Source organism: Phoca vitulina, unplaced genomic scaffold, assembly GCF_004348235.1.
Source record: "Phoca vitulina isolate PV1807 unplaced genomic scaffold, GSC_HSeal_1.0 scaffold16, whole genome shotgun sequence".
Classification (NCBI taxonomy): domain Eukaryota; kingdom Metazoa; phylum Chordata; class Mammalia; order Carnivora; family Phocidae; genus Phoca; species Phoca vitulina.
Window position 1 is genome coordinate 13,647,843 of NW_022589719.1, and position 23,580 is coordinate 13,671,422.

General features: G+C 50.0%; 1 protein-coding gene across 2 annotated transcripts; it reads right to left on the reverse strand.

The window, feature by feature from the left end:
- Nucleotides 1–741: 741 nt before the first annotated feature.
- Nucleotides 742–22,316, reverse strand: ELF5 (E74 like ETS transcription factor 5). 2 transcript variants are annotated; one of them, XM_032414788.1, is made up of 6 exons: nucleotides 22,196–22,316; nucleotides 12,274–12,507; nucleotides 9,146–9,196; nucleotides 3,121–3,189; nucleotides 1,716–1,911; nucleotides 742–1,271 (listed from the first exon to the last, which is right to left on the reverse strand). In XM_032414788.1, exons 1-6 carry the CDS (start codon nucleotides 22,314–22,316, stop codon nucleotides 1,175–1,177), a joined length of 768 nt encoding a protein of 255 aa, XP_032270679.1. In that variant the 3' UTR covers nucleotides 742–1,174. The 2 variants fall into 2 exon arrangements, with proteins under 2 accessions (XP_032270679.1, XP_032270680.1); XM_032414789.1 differs by lacking the exons at nucleotides 9,146–9,196; nucleotides 12,274–12,507.
- Between the last annotated feature and the right edge of the window lie 1,264 nt (nucleotides 22,317–23,580).

The following is a 23,580-nucleotide window of genomic DNA, read 5'->3' on the forward strand; positions in this document are numbered from 1 at the left end:
CCCGAGCCTGTCCCGTGGTTCAGTGCCCGGTGGCCTGGAGCTTCCTGCTCTGCCGGAGAAGCAGTCCTCAGGGCAGCCCACCTCCTGTAGGTCACTAACGGCTTCCCTACCGGTGAGCGATGAGGAGATGTCAGTGCAGACTTTAACCCGTGAATGTTTACTGATAGCAATTCACCGTCGCTACTTTTGTCAAGGAAATACATTTTAGAGCTTGAGTACATGCCAGGAAGACAAAACAAAGGAGACTTACCATGTAATCGGCCATTACAGAGTTGTCAGGCCCTGGCCAGTTCTATAAAGGTTTAACGTCTGGGCCCACAGACAGAATCAACAAGTTACAATTTTGTGGTGTTGACGGCCTGGATCAGAAACAGTGGTGATTTGGAAATCGGCGCAAGGACCTGTGGACTAACTCTGCTGCGCGGCCCCCCGCCCCGCACCACCAGGAGAAGAGCGGGACTAAACTCAGCAGGAATTAATAATGTGCCTAATTTTAAGTGTGTGGCCCTAGAAAGATGGCCGTGGGAGTTTTGCTGAATGGCCCAAAAGATGCCCTGGTTCAGATACTTACTTTAACCTATGCTAAATCCAATCATGTCCCAGCTTGATGCATTCGCTCTTTTATTAATTAAGAAACGTTTCTATGGCATTTGACTTTAATGATTAAAAATCTACAGGAGGCTTGTCTTACCCACATCTCACCCTGTCCTACTATACTAACTACCAAAGAGTCACTTTTCCTGTTTGCCTTTGCCAGGTGCCACAGTTAAATATGTGAAAACTTTTGGGCCCTCGGAAGGGGAGCACTGGATGAGTCTCACATGGCAGAAAGGGACCCTTTTCCTCAGAGTAGGTACCAATAGCACGGGCTATTGTGTTTCTGCAACTCTTGATTAGGGAAGGAATGTTTGATCAAGGTACCACAAAAGATCATTCCTTCCTTCCCATGGGTAAGAAAAAAAGAAGGAATTCCTTCAAGGGTTGCTGTCACCGTGGGAGCAGACAACAACAACTCTGAGTCCAAATGTAAGCTGAGAAGTGGAGAAATTTTATCAGCACCTTTGCAGGTGAACGACAACAACAACAACGAAAAGACTTTCAAATGTCTATTGCAATGCGATTGATTGTTTTAGAAGACAAGAAATCTGTACAAGGAGTTTGACGACGGAGCAGATCATAGCTTGTCTTCCTGCCACCCGTGTGCGTTTTTTCCAAATTTGTACACTAGCCTTCGGTCGACCCGTTCCAAAATTCCCGTTTTGTAGTAGTACCTGAGGAAGATAGCAGAAGAGAAATGCGGGGAGGCCCACACCCCAGGAAGACAACAGAACATAAACACTCCCCTCATTCCTCTTGGGTGACCAGGCTGGTCTTTGGTTACCCTGGTATTTTCACACCCTGTTATCAGCTTACACTTAAACCTTTCCCAGACACCTTGAAGACTAAGCCTCACCACACTCAGCTCAAAACGAGTTTTGTGTGTGTGTGTGTGGGATGGCCTGCATTCAGAGTGATCCCCGGGGCCACTGCCAAGAATGAGAAGGATGGCGTGTCCGTTTACAAACCATAATCCCACCTGTAACTAAGAACCAGAGTGTTGTCTCATGACCTTTCGATTATCAAGAAAAAAGCTGCAAAAACAGTTTAATTTTCTATGGCTGGCCATTTTATATAACTCTGCCCAAAGGCTCATGCATTTCATGCTATTAACTCACCTCAGAGCTCGGCTCAACTTTTCATATGTCATTCTGTCATTTTTCTTCCTTTGTCCCCACATCTTTGCCAGGGCTTCTGACTTTACCACCCGAAAAATACCTTGTTCCCTATCTTCCCATTCCAGAATGCCACAGTTTTCTTCAGGAGAGAGAAGCAGGTCTCGCACAAATTCCCATAGATGAGAACTTTGGAGGCCTTTTGAGAAGGAAAAAAAGAAAAGTTACTTACAAATTAAAAAAAAAAAATTCTAAAAGTTGTACAATTTCTCATCAACTCATGAGAATTGCTGTTTTATTGGGGTTATTTTCTATATTATGACTGAGTGCTCTACTTGGACCCTCATTGGGCTGTGAAATGTCTGTCTTCTATTAAAGCAATCATAAGGGACACCTGGGTGGCTCAGTCGGTTAAGCATCTGCCTTCAGCTCAGGTCATAATCCCGGGGGCCTTAGATCAAGTCCCGCATTGGGCTCTCAGCTCAGCGGAGAGTCTGCTTCTCTCTCTACCCCTCCCCCCTGCTCCTGATCTCTCTCTCTCTTTCACACACACACACTCTCTCTCAAATAAATAAATAGAATCTTAAAAAAAAAATGAAGCAATCATAAAACACACGTATAGGGACACCAGATTTATACCAACTAGAAACGCCGTGGCTCCCAGCCTGTCCTTGCTCTGTGGAACCATGGACTAATTCTTAGGAATTAATAAAATGACAGTCAAATGATCTTTCTGACAGACAGTATGGTGGTACTAAAAATCCATAGCCACACCAGTCTGGGCAGACCGGTCCTACAATGATGTTTTTCATGAAAAGCTGGTGTTTCTCCTGTTTCATTAGAGTTGTGGTTAAGATTGGTTCTAGGGTCCAACTGCTTGGGTTTGGGTCCTGAATTCACCTCTTCCTAGCTCTGTAATTGTAATCTCTTCAGTTATCTGTAAAACAGGATCAGAGGAGTACCTACCTCATGGCAGAAGTTGGAGGATTATGATTTTACACATACTAAGTGACTGGCACCAAGCCTGGCAGACTTGATTTGGCCCTGGGTAGGTCTGTCTTAGGGTCGGGGAAAGGCTAAGAGAATTGCCAGCACACGGTGTTTACTATCGTCTCTGAGTCCTTAAGAGAGAGGGACCCTCAGCAGACCAGGAGAAATAAACCCTTATTCAGAAATTCACCATGGTTAGACAATTTCTTTGCTTCGTCATTTTAATTCTCACAACACCATGTCCAAGTGAAAAGAAATGTAATTTTGGTAACAATTTATAAAAGTCAACTTCTCTGCTGTCTTCTTTGGGGGACACCTGGTCCCCTTCAAACATTCAGTGGTCCAAGTTTATTAGAGGACTTCGTCTCATGAATGGTTTTCAGAAATTAGAAACGAGAAAGGGCATGTCTACACTTACTCGTTCGACTATGACTGGGACAGTCTTGGCTTCTGACGCCACTTGTTTTCAAGCAATTAGAATCAGCATCTGCAATAGAATGAGTTACAGCAGTAGGACTGGTTCAGACCTCAAATCACACCAAAATGAGCAACTATGAACTGGACACCGTTGCAGTAGAAGACCCCACGTGAGGCTTTGGGGATAATTAGTAGGTGGGCGGTGTTTGCCTTTAGGGGGCATTTGTGTTCAAACACTAGGGGCCTGCAGGGTGCCAGGTTCTGGGCTCCGTGCTGGTAATAAGCGAGAACAAGACGCTCTGGTCCCTGACTCATGGGCAAGGTGAAATACAAGTCAAACAAGTCACCCATAGTAAGTGTTATGAAGGAAGCAAGACATGGGGTAGAGAATGAAGGGTGGGGGGGGAGTGCCTGCTTTAGACGGGGTGGCCAGGGAGGGCCTCGTGCACAGGAGGCATCCGCACTGATGTGAGGGGGTGAGAGAGTCTTCCGGAGGGAAGAAGCAGCACAGAGAGAGAACCCGTGAGGCAGGCATGTGGTGTGCCCAGGGGCGTGGGGTAGACAGTGATGCTGGGGCCCGAACCCATGGATATCCCAGGAAAGAGCACTCAGGGCAGAGGGAGGGCAAGTGCAAAGACCCTGGGGTGGAAGGTGTGGGGGAGTCTCAGAAAGAGCCAGGAGGCCATTATGGCTGGAGCAAAGTGAGCAAGATAAAATTCTAAGAATTTTATCCAGAGTGGTGGAGGCAGGGCTTGAACCAGAGCAGGTCCGTTCCAAAGCTAATGTTCAGAACTACTACTTTTATCTTGTCTTTCACAGTAGGTGTTCAATGAACACTTCGTGACTAATTATTAGCTGAGTTTGTTGAGTGTTTAGTATTGCCAGGCTCTCAATCTCACCCACCCTTGTGATGAATGTCTATTCCTATCCCCATTTTACATAGAAGTAAATGGAGGCAGAGCGAGGTCAGGGAGCTCACTGCAGCTCATTCACTCATTCGTTCATGAGCGTTGAGCCACAGTATGCCCACTGTACGAGGTGCTGGAGGCACAGGCCGAGGTGGGTATCTCCTCTTGGGGACTTACATCCAAGTGGGTAAGAACATCTAATGAACAAGCGATAAATGCTGAGCATATTGAAGCAGGGTGGGGGTGGGGAAACAGTGGTGAAGAGGGGTGAGGCAGCAGACAAAACTCCCTGACGAGGAGGTATTGGAGCAGGCAAGCAGCGAGCGCCGGGGATGTTTGGGGGGGGGGGGGGGCGGGGTTCAGGTCACGTGCCCGGCCGCTGGTGGAGCCCAACTCTGCACCCAAGCAGGCCGGCCTCAGAGCCCTCAGCTCTAGTAGCTACAGCGCATGTCCGCTGGAACGAACAACGAGACGAATGCAGGCCTTCAGCTTTCAGGGTCCCCTCTTTTCATGGGCTACAGCCTGGAACTGCATTGATGCGGAACACCAGGCCCATGCACCCAGGCAGGTGTGTGCAAAGCACAAATGGATGCCCAGGTGGAACCAGCTGAGGACAGAAGGTAGCTGCCGGCTGGAGCGGAGTGAAAGCAGCTGAGCAGGGCCGACAGCTGGCCGATGACCCGAAGGAAGACGGCCGCCCTTCTGTGTGGTGGCGCGCCCTGCTGCCTGGCGCCACCCGCAGGGCGGACCTAGTGTTGCTTTAACTTAATCTTTGAAGAAGAGAGAAAGCAAATGGAGAGGCGAGATAAACCAAGGTGAGTTATGAACCGGTGAGTAGACAGTAAGCTTGCCCTGAAATGCCAAAATGGCCAGAAGAGGGAGGGAAAACGCTGCCCTTTTAATTTGTGTGATGGCTCCCATGTGCTGCGGGTGAGGGATCTCTGGCTTGGTCGGCTGAGCCCAGCACAGGTCAGTGTGAGGCGGGGTTGTGTGGACTGTGGGAGCCTCTCTGGTGGGTCTTGCCAGAGATATCCCTGTTTTATCTGCTCCCAGTTCCCCGCGGTGGCTTTGATGCCACTCATGGCTCCACGGATCGGAGGCCTCGCTCGGCTGGGGGTGGCCGTGGGGTGGCCGTGGGGGCAGAGGCCCTGCAGCCGTACGAGTTAGCTGGGCAGAGGCAGGTTACCAAGTCAGAACGTCCACCAGCGCCAGCTCCAGGACCCCACCGAACTTCTCCGCAGATGCCCCCGGTGCTCCGGGCGACAGGTCCCCCGGACGCAGAACTATCTTTGTCTCAGAGGGGTCCCCGCAGCTGGGCGGTGCCTGGTGCAGGGGCGACGGGGGCATGGCCTGGGTTCTCTGCTATCCGAGCAATCTGGAGGGGTTTGGTTGCCTGGAGACTAGAGACTGTTAAAATGTGGCCACAGGATATATTCTCAGTCCAGAAGCCGAGATGGGGGCTGGAGGGGCAGTTTCCCAAACAAGCTCATGATGTTCCCCATGCACGAGTGGGGCTAGGGAGCCCACACTCTGTGACAGGAGGAGAAGCTCTGAGCCTTGGAACAGGAGGCTCGCAGCGGCGACCCCAAGCCTGCAGGCTTGGTTTTCTGGCATTTCTGCAGTGGGGGTGGGAAAGGGCGGGTGGAGAGAGAGACAAGTGGAGAGTGGCCGGGGGGTGTCACTTGGGCCAGCCCGACAGCTTCAGAGCTTGTCGTGCCTGGGCCCTTCCACAGGTACCGAGTTGGAAATCCTCTTGTTCTCTGGGTCACTGAGGAGCTGCAGACCCAGAAGAGTCTAGAGCCTTGGGTCTCAACTGAGGGGGCAGCAGAATGAAGAGAAGGGTCTGGAGGTATGTTCACCTGTCTGTGTGCATGTGTGTGCGTGCACCTGCGCATGTGTGCACATGTGTGCATATGTGTGTGCGTGTATGTGTGTGCATGTGTGTGTGTGTGTGTGTGCACGTGTGGTGAATGGCCCAATGTTAGAAGCACAGACTTTGAGAAAATGAGTTGGAATCCCATCTGTGCACTGCTTTGCAAGTCATTGCTCTTCTGGTTCCTCAGATGTAAATGGGGGCAACCATCCTACCTCATGGAGTTAGAATGAGGATGAAATGAGTTAGAGCAGGTAAAATACTCCGCCTGGCACTGCCTGGGGCCCAGGGCTTCACAGGTGGTAAGGGTAGGTGTTCGTCTTCGCTGCAGACTGATGGGAACGCCGCTTGCAGCCCCGGGATGCCAGCTCTCCTCATTGGCCAGGCCTTGGCCTCTGGCCGGCACATCTCATTTCTGCATTGGGGGTGACTGGGATCACGAAACATTAGCCGGGCCATAGGCATTGTGATCATACGTCCTGGATTTTCTAGAACAGGCTCATGGTATGGTCTGTCAGTCTGTTGTCTTCATTCTTGTTAAACTATATGTTGGGGGTTCTGTCTGGGGAGAGCTGTGGGAGAGCCAGAGATGGGCCTCAGTGGCTCCGGGGGAAGGCCACGGTTTCCTGGTGTGGTAGTGGAGGCTGCCATTCGGCAGAGCTGGGGTGCTGCTTTTTGGTGTGCTCACTGGACCACTTAACCGTGAGTTCAGTCTAGAAACGGTGCCTCTCTCGTTGGTAAGGCTGGGCAGGGCCTGCACGGAGCAAAGCCTGGGGCGTCCGCCGTCGTGCAGGGTTTGTCTCCATAGAGATGCCAGCTCAGAGCCCTTGTCTTATCACCACCTTTACCTCCAGAAACTTCACTCTGTCCCTCCCATCACCATCACTCTGCCTCCTGGACAGTAGCCTCCTAGCTGGGCTCCTTCCTGACCCAGACATGGCAGTCTGGGGCATCTTCTTAAAATGCAGATGGGATCTTATTGTTTCCTGCTTCAGCGGCTTCCCAGCCTGCTCAGAATGAAATCCAGACTCAAAAACTGTATGTGACCTGCTCCTGCCCTGCTCTTGGCCTCAGCTTCCGCTTCTCCCTCTGCTGATGTTGCTGATGATCTACCAAGGTGCTATCCGAGAGAACCATAGTGATGGGAATCTGAGCAGTCGTACGTGGTAGCCACTAGCTGCCTGTGGCTATTGAGCACTTGGAATGAGCCTAGTGTGACTCAGCAGCTGAATTTTCACTTTATTTAATTTTAATTAAACTTAATGTGGCTACCGGTCACTGCATTGAGCCTCCTAGTGCTAGTTTTCTGATTCTTTCTCGAGGCCTCCAAAACTGTTCCTGCCTCAGGGCCTTTGCACTTGCCGCTCACTCTCTGTACCCTTTTCTTCCCTCTTCCTGGCTCACTTCTGCTCATCTTTTAGGCTTAATTTAAATATCTCTTCTTCCAGGAAGTCTTCCCTCATCCCTAATTGAAATGCAAACTGTTCTCCATCACACACACAGCACCCTGTCCTTTTTCTTTGTGGTATCATCATACTTAGCCATTACAAATTTATTACAGGGATTGTTTGTTTGATGTCTCCCTCACTTGCTTTATGATGGAAAGACCAAGGTTGCGCCCATTGCTGCAGCCATGGCACGTAGTAGGTGCCTGGGCCTGGCTCATGGTAAGGGTACACTAAATGGTTGTTGAATGAATGAATGGACGAAAAGGGAAAGAAAGGGATGCGTGAGGAGAGGAAGGGATTAAGGGCTTCGGACTTAGACACACCTGGGTTATCTGTCACCTTCCTAACCTTGTCACCTTTAACCTCTAAGCTTGGTACTAGGTCTTGTCTTACAGGGTTATTAGAAAGATTACCTGAAACAACGTTGGTAAAGATTCTAGCACAGGGCCTGGCTCATTATAAGCACCCGGGGAATGCTAGCCGCCATTATTATAGCAATGACTCTAATTGGGGCTAGTTCTATACTCAGGTAACAACTTCTACAGAACTTACGGGACACACTATCTCTTCCTAGCTGTGAGGGAGGCAGGCTGGCAAAAAAAGACACCCATTTATAGGCAGGAACACTGATCACTGGGAGAAGTTTGGGCAGGTCAAACTCACTGCTGCTTAGGAGTATGGCAAGCACCTGCCCTGGGCTCAAGCCTTTAGACAGACTCAGTAATGGCCCCTAGGCCTCAGTGGGCTCATTTCTTTCCGGGGAGCGGGAGGGCTTTGTCTGGACTGGGCTGGGTGGAGACAGCAGGGTTTGTACCCCGCAGACCGTTATGGATGGATGGGAAACTCCACGGGAACTTTGTTCACAGGTAGGAGAGGCTCTGCCCTGCGGCCCGAGTGTGGGGAAACCGCACGGAAGGCAGAACCACTCCTGGGATGGCTGAAGGGCTCTGTGGGGCACGGCAGGCCTCTGTAAGCCTGCAGTGTGTGCTTTAAGGATGCAGCTATTCCTGGGCTAAAACCCTGAATGGAAAAATCTACATTAACCAGATAACCTAAATCCTCAGTTGATTGCTTGGGACTTTCAGGACAGGAAAAATAAGTCATGAGAAACCATCCATCTGTGTCTGCCCCTCAGAGATGTCACAAGTCCCCACCTCCCCCCCATTCCCTATCCCCTCTCTGTGGATGAAGGCGCTGAAGTCCACGGAGGAAAGGGGCCTACCCAGGACCCACGTCTCCCGCTAGTCCCCAGGCCAGGGCTGTTGTGTGGCACTCAGTAATTAAAAGCAATAACATCATCCTCTTTTAAAACAATGAAAGCCCCAAAGTTGCATTTCCTAAACCTTCTCCATCTGCAAAAGTGAGATAGCGTTAATTCTCAGAATCAACAGGGCCGCTGGAGCGCCTCCATCACCTTATGATTAAAAACTTAGGGAGCTCAGATCTTCGGAGACATGGACTCTAGGGTTGGTCATTATGGTTATTGTTGCTCACAGCTACCACTGCCTGGAGCATCTGTGTGGCCAGGCACTTCATACGCACCATTTCTCCAACTCACCACAACCGGGGACGGTCGCTCCATTTTACAGATAGGGAAACTGAGTCTGGGGGTGGACGAGGAATCCATAAACCCAGGCCCTGCGCTCTGCCCACCACATTTGCCCTTGCTGTCTTCTGGTCTGTGACTGGTTTATTAGGTCATCAACTTTTCGGTTGTGGTCACAAAAGAACCGTCAAGCCCATGGTGCCACCAGTGGCCTTGGCACCGCCTTGGGCCACGTGAACTTGGCTACTTACAGTCTTTGATGGCAGCCTTGGTCTCTTCAGTGTCCGTAAAGAAGGAGTAACCTGGGAAGGAAAAAGAAGTCCACAAGTGGTATCAGGTGACCCTGGGTTTCCCGACCGGGAGAGCGGGTACTGGGGAGAAGGGGAGCAGCCATCTCCTCTGCGGGGTAGTTTTATTTCAGAAAGAAACTTTGAGACCACCTGGCTCTTATTGGGCCATGCTAAAGCCACCTTTGAGAGATAACCATCTCCTGGTTTTTAAAGGGCTCCTGGAGCAGGCCCCGGGGCCAGGCATTCCAGCAGCCTCGAGGATTTTCCAAGGGCACCTGTGCCCTGCCTGAGCTGGGCCGTGTCACCACCCCAGTGTGACTTCACTCAGTCTCCGGGCAGCATGTGAAAAGACTCCCGCTGAGTGAGTTCCCCTTCAGCTCTGCTCGCAGGGTCTGTGATCTGTTTTGGGACCTCCAATCCCTTGGGGGTTTGAATGCCCGTTATGTGCTGGTAAGGGGAAAATGGACATAGGAAGCCAAAAGGAGTGCAAGACCCACCGAGAGGCTGTAATAAGAATTTGGGAGATTATGTCGGGGCCTTGGTTTGCTCCTCTGAAAAATGGGGTGGGCTGGGTGGGGGAATTCAGAGTCTCAAATCAAGTTACCATGTGGTGTCACAGGCCAAGGGACACCTCTTTTCTAGCTTGGTGTTCAGTAGGATTAACTTCCACTGACTGAGGGGCCTGGAACAGGACACATTTGTGACTGTTTATTCCCAGTGCCATTTTCTGATGGGTTCTGGTCAGCCAGGGCACCTGGGTGCACTCTGCCCGGAGGGCTGCCCGAGAACAGGATGGAGGACTGACCAATGAGGGACCCATTCCACTCCCACTGTGGAAGCCACCCACGGCCCCCCGCCCTCCCTGCTGGCCTCACTCTCCAGCGACCAGTGTCCCCGAGTTTCTGAGCCCTTGAATCCTATTGAAATACCTCCTGAGCCAGACAGCACACTGGGCCCTATCCCCCTCCCTGTAGCTCCTCCCACTGTGCAAACTTACTTTTTCTGTGTCCTGTTCTGCCGGAGTCCTAATCCATGCAGTAAGAGAAGGCCTAAACTAGGTAATAACCAGATTGTCATCTAATTTATTGTACAAAGGCAGACACTTTTGAGAATGAAAGATAGCGCTGGTAATAATTAGTCTGGGATAACAGGTGAAACAATGTGTCTTGGGCACATTGGGACGCTGTAAACTCTGGTCTTACTACATGTATTTCGATTCACGATACACAGTATACATTCCTGCTTGAGGAACATTTAAGGAGGAATTTCAGTGTGGAGCAGCTTGGTGCTGTAGGTTGTTCTACTGCTCAACACGGTTAACTACCCTGGCCTGAAATTCCACCATTGGAGTTGGCCTTGTGACCCCAGGGATTCCTCAGGATAAGAGGCAAAATATGGCCTGTTGGAAAAACAATTGTGTTTGGCTTGTTTTGCATGGGCCCTAAGGTAATGGCTCCAGGCACAGAGATTTGGGGATGAAACAAGGGTTAGGGAAGGGAGGCGCCCAGGCTGAGAGACCCCAGCACAGGGGCTGCTGGGGTCTGGAGACAAACTTGATTGACATGACGTTTGGTGAAGGCTGGTGATGCCAAGCTACATCCTCTTCCAGGATGGAACATCTCCCTCTCTGTGGCCCAGGGAGGGTTCTGAATGGAGCCCCTCCCTGAGCTGCTGTGATTTATTCAGACTTTCTCCTTTTCACGGAGGGCCCACTCTATGCCCTGGGCCACTGCTCCTGGCAGGGCCCTGTCACCGGCTATAATGAAGCCAAGACTGGACAATGATGGACACCAGGTCTGTTGGTCCCTTCCTTGCTGCACCTGGTGGGTTGTAGCTCCCAGGGCAGAAGCTGAGAAGTGCCCCAGGGCCAACATCCATAGCTTTCCTGCCCTCAGGCACTCATAATGGGGGAGAGCAAGGGGAAAGCAAAGAATCTTAGAGTTGGAAGGTCCTCTGTGGTTTCCTGCCCAAACAGGAATCCCTGCCACAGCATCCCCATCAATGAAGGGCTATTAGCCTGCTTGATTATCTCCAGTGATGGGGAGCTTCCTACCTTTAGTATCTTCTGAAGCAGTCTTTCCAAAAAAAAAAAAAAAAAAAAGAGGCTAACTTTTAGAAAAGTCTTTCTTAACATTGAACTGAGATGTATTTCCTTATTTTTTAAAATGTCTTTCCCCTTGGTTATATTCATAATGACAAAAACGGCTGCCATTTACTGCATTTGCATCTTTATATGCTGCTCCGGGCCATGTTTCTTAGAGTCCTGTCACCTGTGAAGGTGTGTATTATTATCCCAATGTACAGACGAGGCAGTGGAAATTCAGAGAGGGCAAGCCCTTTGCCAGAGGACCTGTGGCTCCAGAGCGTTGGAGTCAGGGTGGCAACACAGGCCTTTCCGAACTCAAAGCCCTTGCTTTGTGTTGACTTTCCACAAATCAACTCTGTGTGCTGTGTGACCTTGGAGAAGTCACCTAATCGCTTGGGACCTTAGTTCCTTTATCTGTGACATGGGGATACAGAATTATATGTTCTCAAAGAAACATTTCCAATCTGAAAACACCTGTTCTTCCACATTCTGCTCTTGTGGGGCACTGAAATGTTAAATAACGCCCCTGGCGCCACCTTCCGGCCGTTTGATTCCTGACCATTAGGCAAGCGGTAATGAAATGCCAATTAATTGGACTCCTCTGGAAACGGGAAGGGAAAGGGTCTAGTTCATTTTCTTCTCCTCCTGCTTAGTGAAAAGTCAAGCAGAAAGCTCTTTTTTTCCCCATGTCTTCTGGTGGCGAATCTTAATTAACAGAATACATTATTTCGTTGTCTCTGCCTGGTTCCTGAATGTCTTTTTAGGTTTTCTTTTCTTGTTAAAAAAGTACTCAACTTGCTTCCTTGTAACTTGCTCCCTTTGACCTACAGTCTCTAATTCTAGCAAAGGAGAACTTCCAGGGATTGAGAGATTTTGGTTAAGGGGCTTTTGGTGAATAGAGAGTTCCAGTTCATGAAATCCCACTTGGGGGGCGGGGAGGGGGAGGTAAACTGGGCCCCACCCCCGGCCCCTCCCCCGGAGGCCCGGCCCCCTGGACACTGACCTTGCGAGCGGATGTTCTGGAGGATGAAGTAGAGGTACTCCCCGCAGATGCCAGCCGCCTCGATGAACTCGTCCTGCGTCATGCTGCAGAGCTGCGGGCCGCTGATGTTGAAGTGGCAGAAGGAGATGCAGTTGGCGTCCAGCTTGTACTGCTCGCAGCAGAACTGGAGCCATTCCCAGACGTGGCGCTTAGTCCAGTACTCGGGGTGGACGGACGTCCAGTAGGAGTCGCAGGCTACACCAGGAGAGAGAGAAAGTGAGGGACTGCGGTCCCCAGGAAAGCCTCCAGGGGGCCCCCTGAAGGAGGCTTCCCATTCCTTTAACGTCCACAACCCTCGGCTGTGGGGTGTTCTCCGGGGGCCCAGGCTTATCTGCTCCACCGCCAAAACCAGAGGAGACTGGATCTTCCGGGAGCACCTGGGGGCGGGAGAGAGAAGGAGCCGCGAGAAACCCAGTCATGGCTTGGGAGCGCGGGGGCCTAGTTTTGGTGCTTGGAAAGAGGGACTAGAAGAGAAAGGGAAGAACAAGGCCCTTGAGCAGTTGGGTTTCAGACAACAGAGTATCCAGAGCACAGTCTTTGGAGGCTGACAAGCCTGAGTTCAAACCCGAGTTGGGCTGCATTTGACCTGGGCAGGGTCCATAGACAGTTAAGCCTCAGTTTCCTCAAATGTACAATAGGTATAATATGCCCAACTCACAGGGCTGTTACACAGTTTGGAGGTGACGGGTGTATAGGCTGTGTAGTGCCTAGAAAACTGCCAACCAATTCAATAGTTACTAAATGCCTAGTGTGTGCCAGGCACAATTTGAAGCTGATTTGATTCCCTCTGCTCTTACACACAGTTGCCGACACTAGCTACTGGTTTGTGCACGGCCTCTGGTCATCTTGTGCAGAGGGCCTCCAGCTGGCGAGACGTTGCCCGGAGGCCAGCAGAGCTTGGGTCACCACAGCAGCCTCCGCTGGGGAAGAGGGAAGTGGGGGAGTAGGTTGTATTGTTGTTTTTGTGGTTTTGATGATGCTTTGAGGAATTTCCATCCTGAGGCCAGAGCCTCTTCACTGCTTCAGAGGAGCCCCATACAAACCCAGACAGAGGTGGGCACCCTCTTGTCTGGGAGGCTGGGAAGTGGCCATGCCTGGCTTGGAACAGAGATTGGGTGCTCCACAGTTCTGTCCCAATGCCAGGAGAAACAGAAAGGGGGGCAGACAAGGGGTATGGAAGAAGTGAGGTACCAGGTACTTGGTTAGGCTCTTGGACACAAGTCTTGTGGCTGTCATGGTGCTCATTCATTCATTCATTCATTCAATAAATGAGCTTCAGTCTCCTCATTGGCAAAATGGGGATAATGATAGCACCTATGTCATAGAGTTGTTTCGTGGATTAAATGAGCTACCATATGCAAAAGTACTTAGAACAGAGCCTGGAAGATTCTAATGCTATTATTAAGATTGTCATTGAACACCTGTTATGTGTGAAGCAACAAATTGTGAGCTAAAGAATCACGGTGGGAGGTCTGGTCCTTGTCCCCTAGAAGGTAACAGATTATGAACCGGAGGGTCACAGAGGACTTGCCCCAAATCCCACAGCCAGCATGTGGCAGAGCTGGGATTTAAACCCTAGTTGGAACTTGAAAGCCATCGCTCTTCCCATTCCATCACACCTGGTCCTCAGAGTGTCAGGACAGAGAAGAGATGAAACGTGGAGAGAGAGGCAGAGGCAGACAGCGAGAGTGAGTGAGAAGGCCTGAGGAGAACGGCGGAGAGGAGTGTGTGGCTCAGGCTGTGTGGACGACAGAAAAGGTCACTCATGAGTAAGACACCACAGCAAATATCGATGAGGCTGTTCTGATTCCCCCATAAATGTTGCATTTGCAGCCACTGTCCCCAGTGAATCTGTGGAGCTTCCAGTCCCAGCAGGAGAGATGTTCTGTGCCCTCTCAGGGGTATTGCTCCCTTGGGAGCTTCTTTGGCATCTCCTGTGTGTTAGCTTCTCACGTTCCTCAAATCCTCCCAAACAGGTATGATTTCACAAAGGAGAAAACTGAGGCTCGCCCTAAAAGTCAGAGCCCCAGAAATCTCCTTTCCCATCATGGAGTAGATTGAGGGGTGATCAACTTAAACAATAGATTTGTTTTAATTTATCTTAAATTTTTAATCAGAACTTTATATGCATGTGGATAAAGGGTCGGGGGTACTCTGCCAGGATGGTGGAGGTCAATGTCGTTGCCTCTCCCTGGTGGGTGAGGAGACAAGGGGGCTGCCTCTCTCCTTGCTTGCTGGTCGCTGGCTGGAGCCGGCTCACTAGCCTGTGGGGGGGGGGCCCTTGTGGCCAATAGGGTCTCCTGAGAAAATAGGGCGGCCATTCTCCAGTCTGGTCTGTGCTTTCATCTACTGATTTCTGGCTTGAGTAAACCTAGGGGGCCTTTGACATTCCTGGTATTCTGATGAGGGACGTTTATGAGCCTTGAAATTCTTCCGCCCTTGGTCCTGAGCTGAGCCCCCAACAGAGATGGCTATCGGTGTGCAGCAGTTGGAGGACACACTTTATTTCTTTTCATGGAAAGGTTTCTAAGTCTCCATCCCCTCCTCTCTCCACTTCCACCCCCTTGTTATTTTCTTTGGCATGTGAAGAGGGCCATGTTGTTTCTGGAAGCCAAAGGGCCTAGAGGATTCGGAGAAACGCTGGGTGGGGGTGGGCACTGACATGAGGAGGTGTTGCTGGCAGGCTCCCTTCCCCTCAGCTCTTTCCTTTGAAGCTCACCCACAGAGCAGGCTTTGTGTGCAGCTCCCTCTGGAGGGAAGCCAGAGCCAGAGCCAAGCATGGCGGGCTCTCCTCACCAGGAAAGGCCTTCCCACAGCCTTGGGAGCTGAGAGGAAAATGGCTGTTCTCACTACACGGAGGGCAAAGAGAGCCAGCATCATGGGTGCTTTCTGGTTGCGGTGTGTTTCTGTGGTCCTATCCTCACTAGAGGGGCGCAGAGGTGAGGCTTACAGAGGTGAGGAAGGCCTGCTTCATCTGGCCCCTCCTCACCCCTCCCCTCAGGATTGCTTCTGGCCCAGAACAAGGTCTCCACCTACCTTCTCCTAACTAATTCCTACTCATCTTCAAGACCACAGCTCACTCCCCCCATCTCAGGGAGACCTCCCATACCTGCACAGCCCCTGCAGGTGTTCTTCTCAGAAGGATTCATACCTCACCCCCCTCCCCAAACCATGAACTCCACATGGCTGGCCAGCTCTGCTTTGCTCACCCTGAGTCAGGAGTGCTTGGGGACTGGCCTACCCTGCTGTGGGTGTCCAGTGAGTGTAACCAACTGGCCAAATCACCAAGGCCTATTATTCCCTCTTTACAGGGGAGGAAAAGGAGGTTCTGAGAGATTATGGCCTACTAAGGCCACATGGCTAGTCAGTTAGGTCCACATCAATTTTTCCATCTTTAAATGTGAGAATTTTGCATCATATCATGCCTCACTGTTCTTGGTTGAGGAGGACCAAGTTGGACACACATCTCCAAGACTGACTAAAAAAGATTTGGACAAAGGCATATACACACATAAAATTATATATATATCTTTTATACATATAAAAATTTAGGTTACAAAAGGTTTACAAAATCAGAAAAAGGATGAGAAACTGATGATGACAAGGTTTGCAACCTCTGTGATGATGTGAAGAAGACCCTCTTGCTACTTGGAAGAGATGAACTCAGGGAAAATAAAAGAAGGGGTAATGCACCCACAGAGTATGTTATCTTTAATAGATTATATTGTCTGGAAATACAAAGTGTTTTTCTCAATGCATCTAGCATTTATAAATAATCAAAACTCTTTGGAGAAGTTGAGCGTTGAAACCCTTCTGCCTATGTGTATGGGTTGGGGACGAATCACATCCCATGCCTGGTAGCCTTAATCTAAATGTCCACGGGCCACTATTAAGCACAGTCTCAGTCAGCTCCTTTGAAGCTGGAAGTAGGTCAGGACATTTGTTTAAGGGCCAGCTATACTGGGAGGAAGAACTGAGCAGCTAAGGGGGTTTTCAGCAATTCTGGGGGGGGGGGTGGAATTCTCACAAGTGATGCTATAACTTGGGACGTATTTAAATTCAGAGGGAAGCCTGTAGAACTGGGGTGGCACACTCAAATGCCCACACGGTCAGCAGGGAATGTCCACGGAAGGTGCTTAGAACAGAGGCAGGCATGTAGTAAGTGCTCATCAAATACCATCCATGTATACTTCTTAATATTGAGGCTACCCATACACCTACTTTATATTTCCTCAAATACTTCTAATATGTTCTTTCTCTCTGTGTGTGTAGGTCAGCAGCTTTGTTCCTTTCCAGAGATTTGGGTTTATTTTCTTAATGAAAACTGAGGAAGTTATATTATAAACGAAGCTAATTTGTCCTTGAATGGCCAGCCTGAGTTAGGCGGCCAATACTGTCCAAAATGTGGGGATACTGGCGAGTCTGTGTGATTTTGTAAAATGCTTGGTGTTCAGGACACACACGAGACGATGCTTCTGACACTGGGGTGGAGGGGCAGGGGCTAATCCCCTGCCCCGGGGCGGGGGAGTGGATAGAGGGTGCCAAGGGTAATTGAACCCACATGATTAATGCCTGTGCATCTCCCGTGGAAATGCCAGAGTGTGGGTCCAGTAATCCACAACTCTCTTTCTTCATTATAGACATCTGTGGTCTTCTCAATCTTAGGCAAAGTGCTCTTAAAAAAATTCTAGGCGAGTCCCTTTGCCATCTCTTCCAAATGGATGGCTGCCCCTGAGCCCTTCCTACGTAGAAATTCTGGAGCCAACATTGTTCATTTTGGGGGAGCCTCCCTTCAAGCAAATATCTGGGGGGAGATTTTGACTTTTCTTATTACAACAAAATAGATATGCAGCAGAATGCAAAATCTGTGGGACTGGAGACTGTGAAAATAATTTGAGCTTAGAGCTCTGAGTTCGGTCCCCAGACCCTCTGCAGGAGAACTTGGTCTTTCTCCTCCGCTGATCGGGGAGCCTCAGTGAGAAACTCTGTGAAGCTAAAGGAACCTGCCAGCTCCCAGAATTCAATCAGACTCTTGTCCCATCCTCCATTCTACAGTTCCATCGAATGACCTGAAGAGCAAGGGACCTGCAGGAAGGGACCAGGAAGGGAGGTGAGGATTGTGTGGAGTTAACTGAACATGGCCCGGGGAATGGACCTCCCTGATTTGCAGTCCTGGCTCTTCATCGTATTAGCTGTGCAACCCTAGCGGAGTTTCCTAACCTCCCTGGACCTCAGCTGCCTTCTGCAAAACAAGAACAATAGTGCCTACCTCATAGGAAGTTTGCTGTGAAAAGGAAAAAAATGGTACATGTAAAGAACTTAGCCCAGTTATCTGGAGGACAGTAAGCCTTCAATATAAGTCACCTGTAATTTGTTACTATTTTGGGACTGTGTTTTTTCTCAGAGAAATGAGGCCACGACCCCCCCCGCCCCCCCCCCGCCCCCAGCCTCCATCTAGCTGAGGGACAAGCAGAACAAAGCAAGCCCAGGGCTAGGCGTGGGGAGGCAGAGAGTCTGGGTCACAGGAGGCCCAAGTTAGCCTGGACTGTAATTAGTGTGATTTATTAGCATAGGGAGTTGGGAAAGTTTTTTGCCTGGGGCCGCACTGAAGAGAGCCTGCGAGTGGACTGGGTAGCACGGGGCACCATCAATTGTGGCTTTGTCACTGAAAGGAAAGACTTTATGGGAGGCGGGGGGAGCCTGAAATGAAAAATTGTTTCCAGGTTTCCTCCCAGGGATGGTTGAGCTCCATCTAATAGCCCTTCTTGGCCTTCCTTCCAAGCCTGTGGAATGATTTAGACCATGAGATGGTGGAATGGGAGGGAAGCCCGGAGTAGTGTAAGAAACTGGATGGAGAAGAGACTAGAAGGGTTGGTGGGCATCAGCAAAGAGCTATGGCCTGGGGCATGTGGGGTTGGGAAGGCGCAGGGAGCACCAAGCCCCTAGTGGTCCCGGGGCCACAGCTTCCCAGAAGGCTCAGATGTGTGCAGGGTGGGCTGCTGGTGGTGAGCACTGAGATCTCTCTCTGGGGGTGCTCCCGGGATGTCACCACCGCCACGGGCCCACCTCACGCTCTTCAATGATGTTATTTATCTGGTTTTTCATTTAGAGATTCTTAAGACTCTTTTGCATGTGCTCTCAGACTTCTATACCCAGTGCATGGATCTTGCTGAGAAAAGCCCACGTGGGACCCAAATGCCTCTCTCCCTGATCTTCTGGATGTTAATACCCAAAAGATTTTGCACCTTTTCAAATAAAGTTCTCTTTTAAATAAAATTTCCCATGGTGTAGCAACAGCTAACATATTTGTGGAGCACCGAGGCTGTGGCAGTTAGCGTACTCTCCTCTCTGCTCCTGTGGCCCCCCTCCCCCCGCCACCAGGTCCTCTGAGGGAGTGGTGGAGCCGGGAGTAGGTCATGTAGGGGTTCTCCAGCTCCTGCAGCTGGGCCTTCGTGCCTTCGAGGTGCAAGAGCCTTGCGTGACAGTGGGGATGGAGAGTGGCAGCTGGGGCCCGGCCTTCTCAGCCGTCACCCCAGGTTCCTGAGGGACCGCTCAGGAACCCCTGGAATGGCCCCAATCTAGAAACCTTTGCTGCAGACAAAGTAGTAACAAGAATCCAAAGCAGAGGGGGCACCGCATGTCGGCGTGGTCACCTCGGCAAACGGGAGGGCTGTGTGGGTGTGTGTAGGTTCAGGGCGGAGAGCCAGCAGCGAGGTGTGAGGCCGGGGTACTCCATGACTTGTCAGAACTTGAGTGGAGAAATACTTTAAAAAGTATCGTACGCTTGTGAAGTACAGATGGCCCGCCCTGCACACTTTGATAAAGTTTTCCAGTGTCGCTAATTCTTTATTTTAAGAGAGCGGAAGGGAAGCCCCACAGGGAGTTAATGAAATTCTAGAGTATTTTGCAGTCTGTGAGCATCCCCTCCCCAGCCTTGCGGGGAGGCCACGCAGAAGGCCCGCTTCAAAGAGCAGGTCCGATCCTTTGCGGTTAGCGCGTGGCGGGCACAGATTCGGCTGCTGTCGGCTACAGCCATTGGAAAAGGTTGTGAAAACACCTGGTTTTCCTGACTAAGTTGATTATTCCTCCCTGCCCTCTTGTAGACATCGGTTGTCTAGTGGGCACATCATTTCTTTCTCCCTTTCCTTCCCTTTGGTCTCAAAGTATCTAAGCTGTCAAATCCTGACTTGGAAAGGATGAGATGGGGCCCCTTGTTGCTTTTGTTCAATAGGAGAAATGAAGAGGGAGACCAAGCTGTTTTCCCACTAACTGGGAGGCGTGGGGCTGGAGGGATGTCGCACTGGCCACAGACCATGGGGAGTTTGCAGTCCCCTGCTGCCTCCCTCTCTGCAGACGCTTGGATGGCAGCATCACCTCTCCGGGATAGAAAAGACAGAGGCAGGTGCTCTGAGGAGGGCCAGGGCCTACAGGGCCCACCCAGTGCCCAGGCAGCTCTCAACTATCCTTGCACATCCAACTTCTCTCCACCTTTAGGAGGTCAGAGACATTCAGCTCCTTCAGGAATCCAGAGAGCCAGGTGGCAAGTCAAAAGTCGGGCTCCTCCCTCAGGGAGGGTTACTCCTGCAGTACATTTTATTTTCATCGGCCTCATGCCTTGGTGGGATTTGGTCTTCTCTCAGTGGGTGGTGGAAGAAGAGGGCTACATCTGTGATGCAGGAAGCAGAGAAGCTTCTGGAAGGGGTCTTAGCAATGACCCGGTCCAACCTCTCATTAGACTGTTGGAAATGCAGAGGCCTCAGACAGGAGAAAGCTGTGTCTTTATGTCTGAGACTGTCAGGTATCAGTCCCATTGGCAATCCTACTGGTGATCACTTCTGTTAACCCTTCGTTTTTGTTGTTTTTGTTTTTGTTTTTGTTTTACTGTGGTAAAATAGACCTAGAATTTACCATTTTAACTCTTTTTAAGTGTAGAGTTTAGTGGCATTAAGTCCGTTCACATGATTGTGCTAACCATCACCTCTGCCCGTCTCCAGGACCTTTTCGTCTTCCCAAACTGAAATTAGTCCTTCATTTTTAAACCCCCATGTGTGCTTGTCCTGCACCTGACTGTGTCCCAAACACTTCCCACATATTCACAAACTGCCCTGATAACCATTCTACGAGGTAGGCGTTACTGCCATCTCCATTTTACAGATGAGAAAACTAAGGCACAAGAAGTTACAACGCTACAGTTATTAAATCTCAAAGCCAGACTGCATTTAGGATATGCGGCTCCAAAGTCTGAGCTCTCGATGACTACAGAAACTGCTCCAGTGCCTGGAACACTTCCCTGGGCAGACAGGCCATCCCCTCCTGCCACCTCTCTAGCTGCCACCTGGCAGAATGGGCAGGAAGAGGGGGCTCCCGGGACGGCAGGTCTGGGTTATGCATGTGTGGAGAGAAGGACCTTCTTTCTGGACCCTGCCATCATCAGACAAAGGGGGAGACAATGGGGACACAAAAGCCTTCATTTTCCTCCTTCAAACTTAGCCTCAACCAAATATTGAGGGGCAGAAATAGAGGACGTTCTTCATTATCTCTGAATCAGAGTGTTTCTTAGGCCTAAAGGAGAACTGGAATATGTATCTGGCTGACTCAGGACCCTCCAGACAGGGGGAGAGACATCCTGTGTGTGTGTGAGCTCCTGCGTTGGTGGTAGGAGCAGGGGCAGGACTGGATTATGGAGGTAAGGGCCTCAGGTGTGTCTGTGATGCCTTGGCCTCTGGCCTGGAGGCAGGGGTTTCCTTCTGGTGGGAGACATTTTGCAGCAGCCTCAGAGGCTTGGCCTCTCCTGGACCCGCCCGCCTCCTGCCCCTGAGTGTGGACCATGCCAAGCCGGGAGGCACAGGGTTAAGGCCCCGTGAGGACTGACAGCTTGATTAGGACTTGCATCACCAGCCTCGGGGCGTGCACCCGCCCTGTGAGCACTCTGCCAGGTTTGCTGTGATGTGCAGTCACCCGAGCACCTGGGGACAGAGGCCCTCAGAGAGATGCTGGGGCAAAGCTCAGCTGGCCCCCCTCTGGCATGGGATTTGCACAGGGCCCCATGCTTCCTTTTTAGGTGGAGAAAACTGGCCGAGAGAGGAGGAAGGGTGGGAAGGGAGGCCTGGTGGACAGTGTAGGGATTCATGTTTACCAAGCACTTGCTTTGGGCCAAGCTATATATTTTATGCAGTTTGGCTCTCGTAATCCTCACAGTGATTCTCATCATCCCTGCTTTAGGGATAAGGAAATAGAAGCTCAGAGAAAAACAGTAATATTAATAACAATAACCACAGGGTAACATCATTTATAAGATGACCATGTAGGATACTTAAGAGTACAGGTGCTCAAGTCAACTTGCATGAAACTTAATTAACCATAAGACCTTGGACAAGTCACTTGACCTCTCTGTGCCTCAGTTTCTTCATCCATACAGTAGAAATAATAATTGTTCATTTCTCATAGGGCTGCTGTAAGGATGAGATGGGTGCTTGGCACAGGGCCTGAACCATAGCTAGTATTCAGCAAATGTTAGCTAAAACCATGATGATCAAGCAATCACAGCGCACTAGGCTCTAGGCTAAGGGTTTCTTTCCACTACATTGCTTAAATATAATAACTCCAAGAGATTGATTCTGTTAGCAAAACAAGGCTCGAAGACGTTAGTAGAGTCCCCCAAGGCCACAGAGCTGGGAAGAGGTTGGGGTGAGGATTCTGGTACTTTTCTCTCTGCAGAAGCTGCCCCGCCTGTTTCCCAGACCTCCTCCAGTCTTCTGCCCTGAACACTGGTGGAAGCTGGCATTTTCAGGCCCCCAGCATGGCCTTGCCGCCTCCTAGAGGCCAGCACCACCTCCTGCCCAAGCTCTTCCCAGCTCGGATGGGCTTCTCTGGATTTACGCACCTGTCTGATGCTCAAAGGCAGGATAATACTCTTCATTGCTGAACAGATCAGTCCACGACATCAGGGGGTCACAGAAGGACGTGTTGGGCAGGAAGGTACTGTGTGTCACTGAGTCCAACATCACCCTACAACGGCAGGAGAGGGCTGTGAGGAAGCCGACGAGGGCCACAATGCAGGAGCCCCCCACGGGGCACAGTCGGTTTTTAATAGCAAACACACAGCCTCCTAGGAACCAGGTACCTCTCTACGTGCTTGCCACAATGTTATTCAATCCTTGCCACATCCCGAGAAGTTTGTACATCTGTCCCTGTCTTACATACAGGAAAACCTAGACAGTGGGGTTGAGACAGTTGCCCACGTAACATGGCCCGTAAGTGGCAAAGCTCAGGGTTTGACAGGAGGCTCTTATGATGCAATACTGCCTCTTTCTTTACTTTTCCTACTGGCTCACATCTGACCCCTGAACTCTGGCTTGTAACGTTTAACCATATGCTTCTGAAGGCTGGGCAAGTGTTGCTGTATGTTAATACACCCCCAAACCCTTACCCACATTCTGAAATCCACAAGCTCTGAAGTTGAAAGTATGTGTGTGTGTTTGCAAACTTATTTCCCAGCAAAACACAAAACAAAATAAAATGAAAACCATCCTAAATTATTGTTATATAGTTTTATATACCGTTATGTATATATTACATCCATACATCTATACTCAGGCATATAAACCATGTACTAAACATACATATATATATAGACACACACATATATATACACACACGTATATGTATATAAGCAATGTATTATACATATATACATTATAACTATGCTCTGTAGTTTTATAATTATAATTGTAGTTTTATTTATTCTACTTGATGGATATTCATGTGATACATACAATACATATGATTCTTAGAAGGAATACCCAGAGAAGAGGATTCTGTATCCTGCAGTATATATATACCGTATAACCTTCCTAATACCTGAGGAGTTCTGAATTCTGCAGCACATCTAGTCCCATGGTTTGGGTTCAGAGAGTGAGGACCTGTGATAATTGGAACATATACCTACTACACTTTGGGTTCTGTGCTGAGCACTTCACTTTATATTCATTATTCATGGTCTCCTCGGAGCAAACTCTGAGACAGGTTCTGTTTTAGTGATGAGGATGGATGCTTAAGATTTTAGGTCGTATACCCCAAACCACCTGGTTGGCAGATGGTGGAGTTTGGATAACAACTCAGGTTTATCCACTTAAGAAGTCATGTTTCTAATCACAGGACTCTCCTCCCTGCATACACTGGCGAGGAGGAAGATTTGGGAGAAGGTGTCTGGTTGAGGCTAGAAAGAGGGCAAAACGGAATGGGCTCGGGGCCCTCATTCATGTGCAT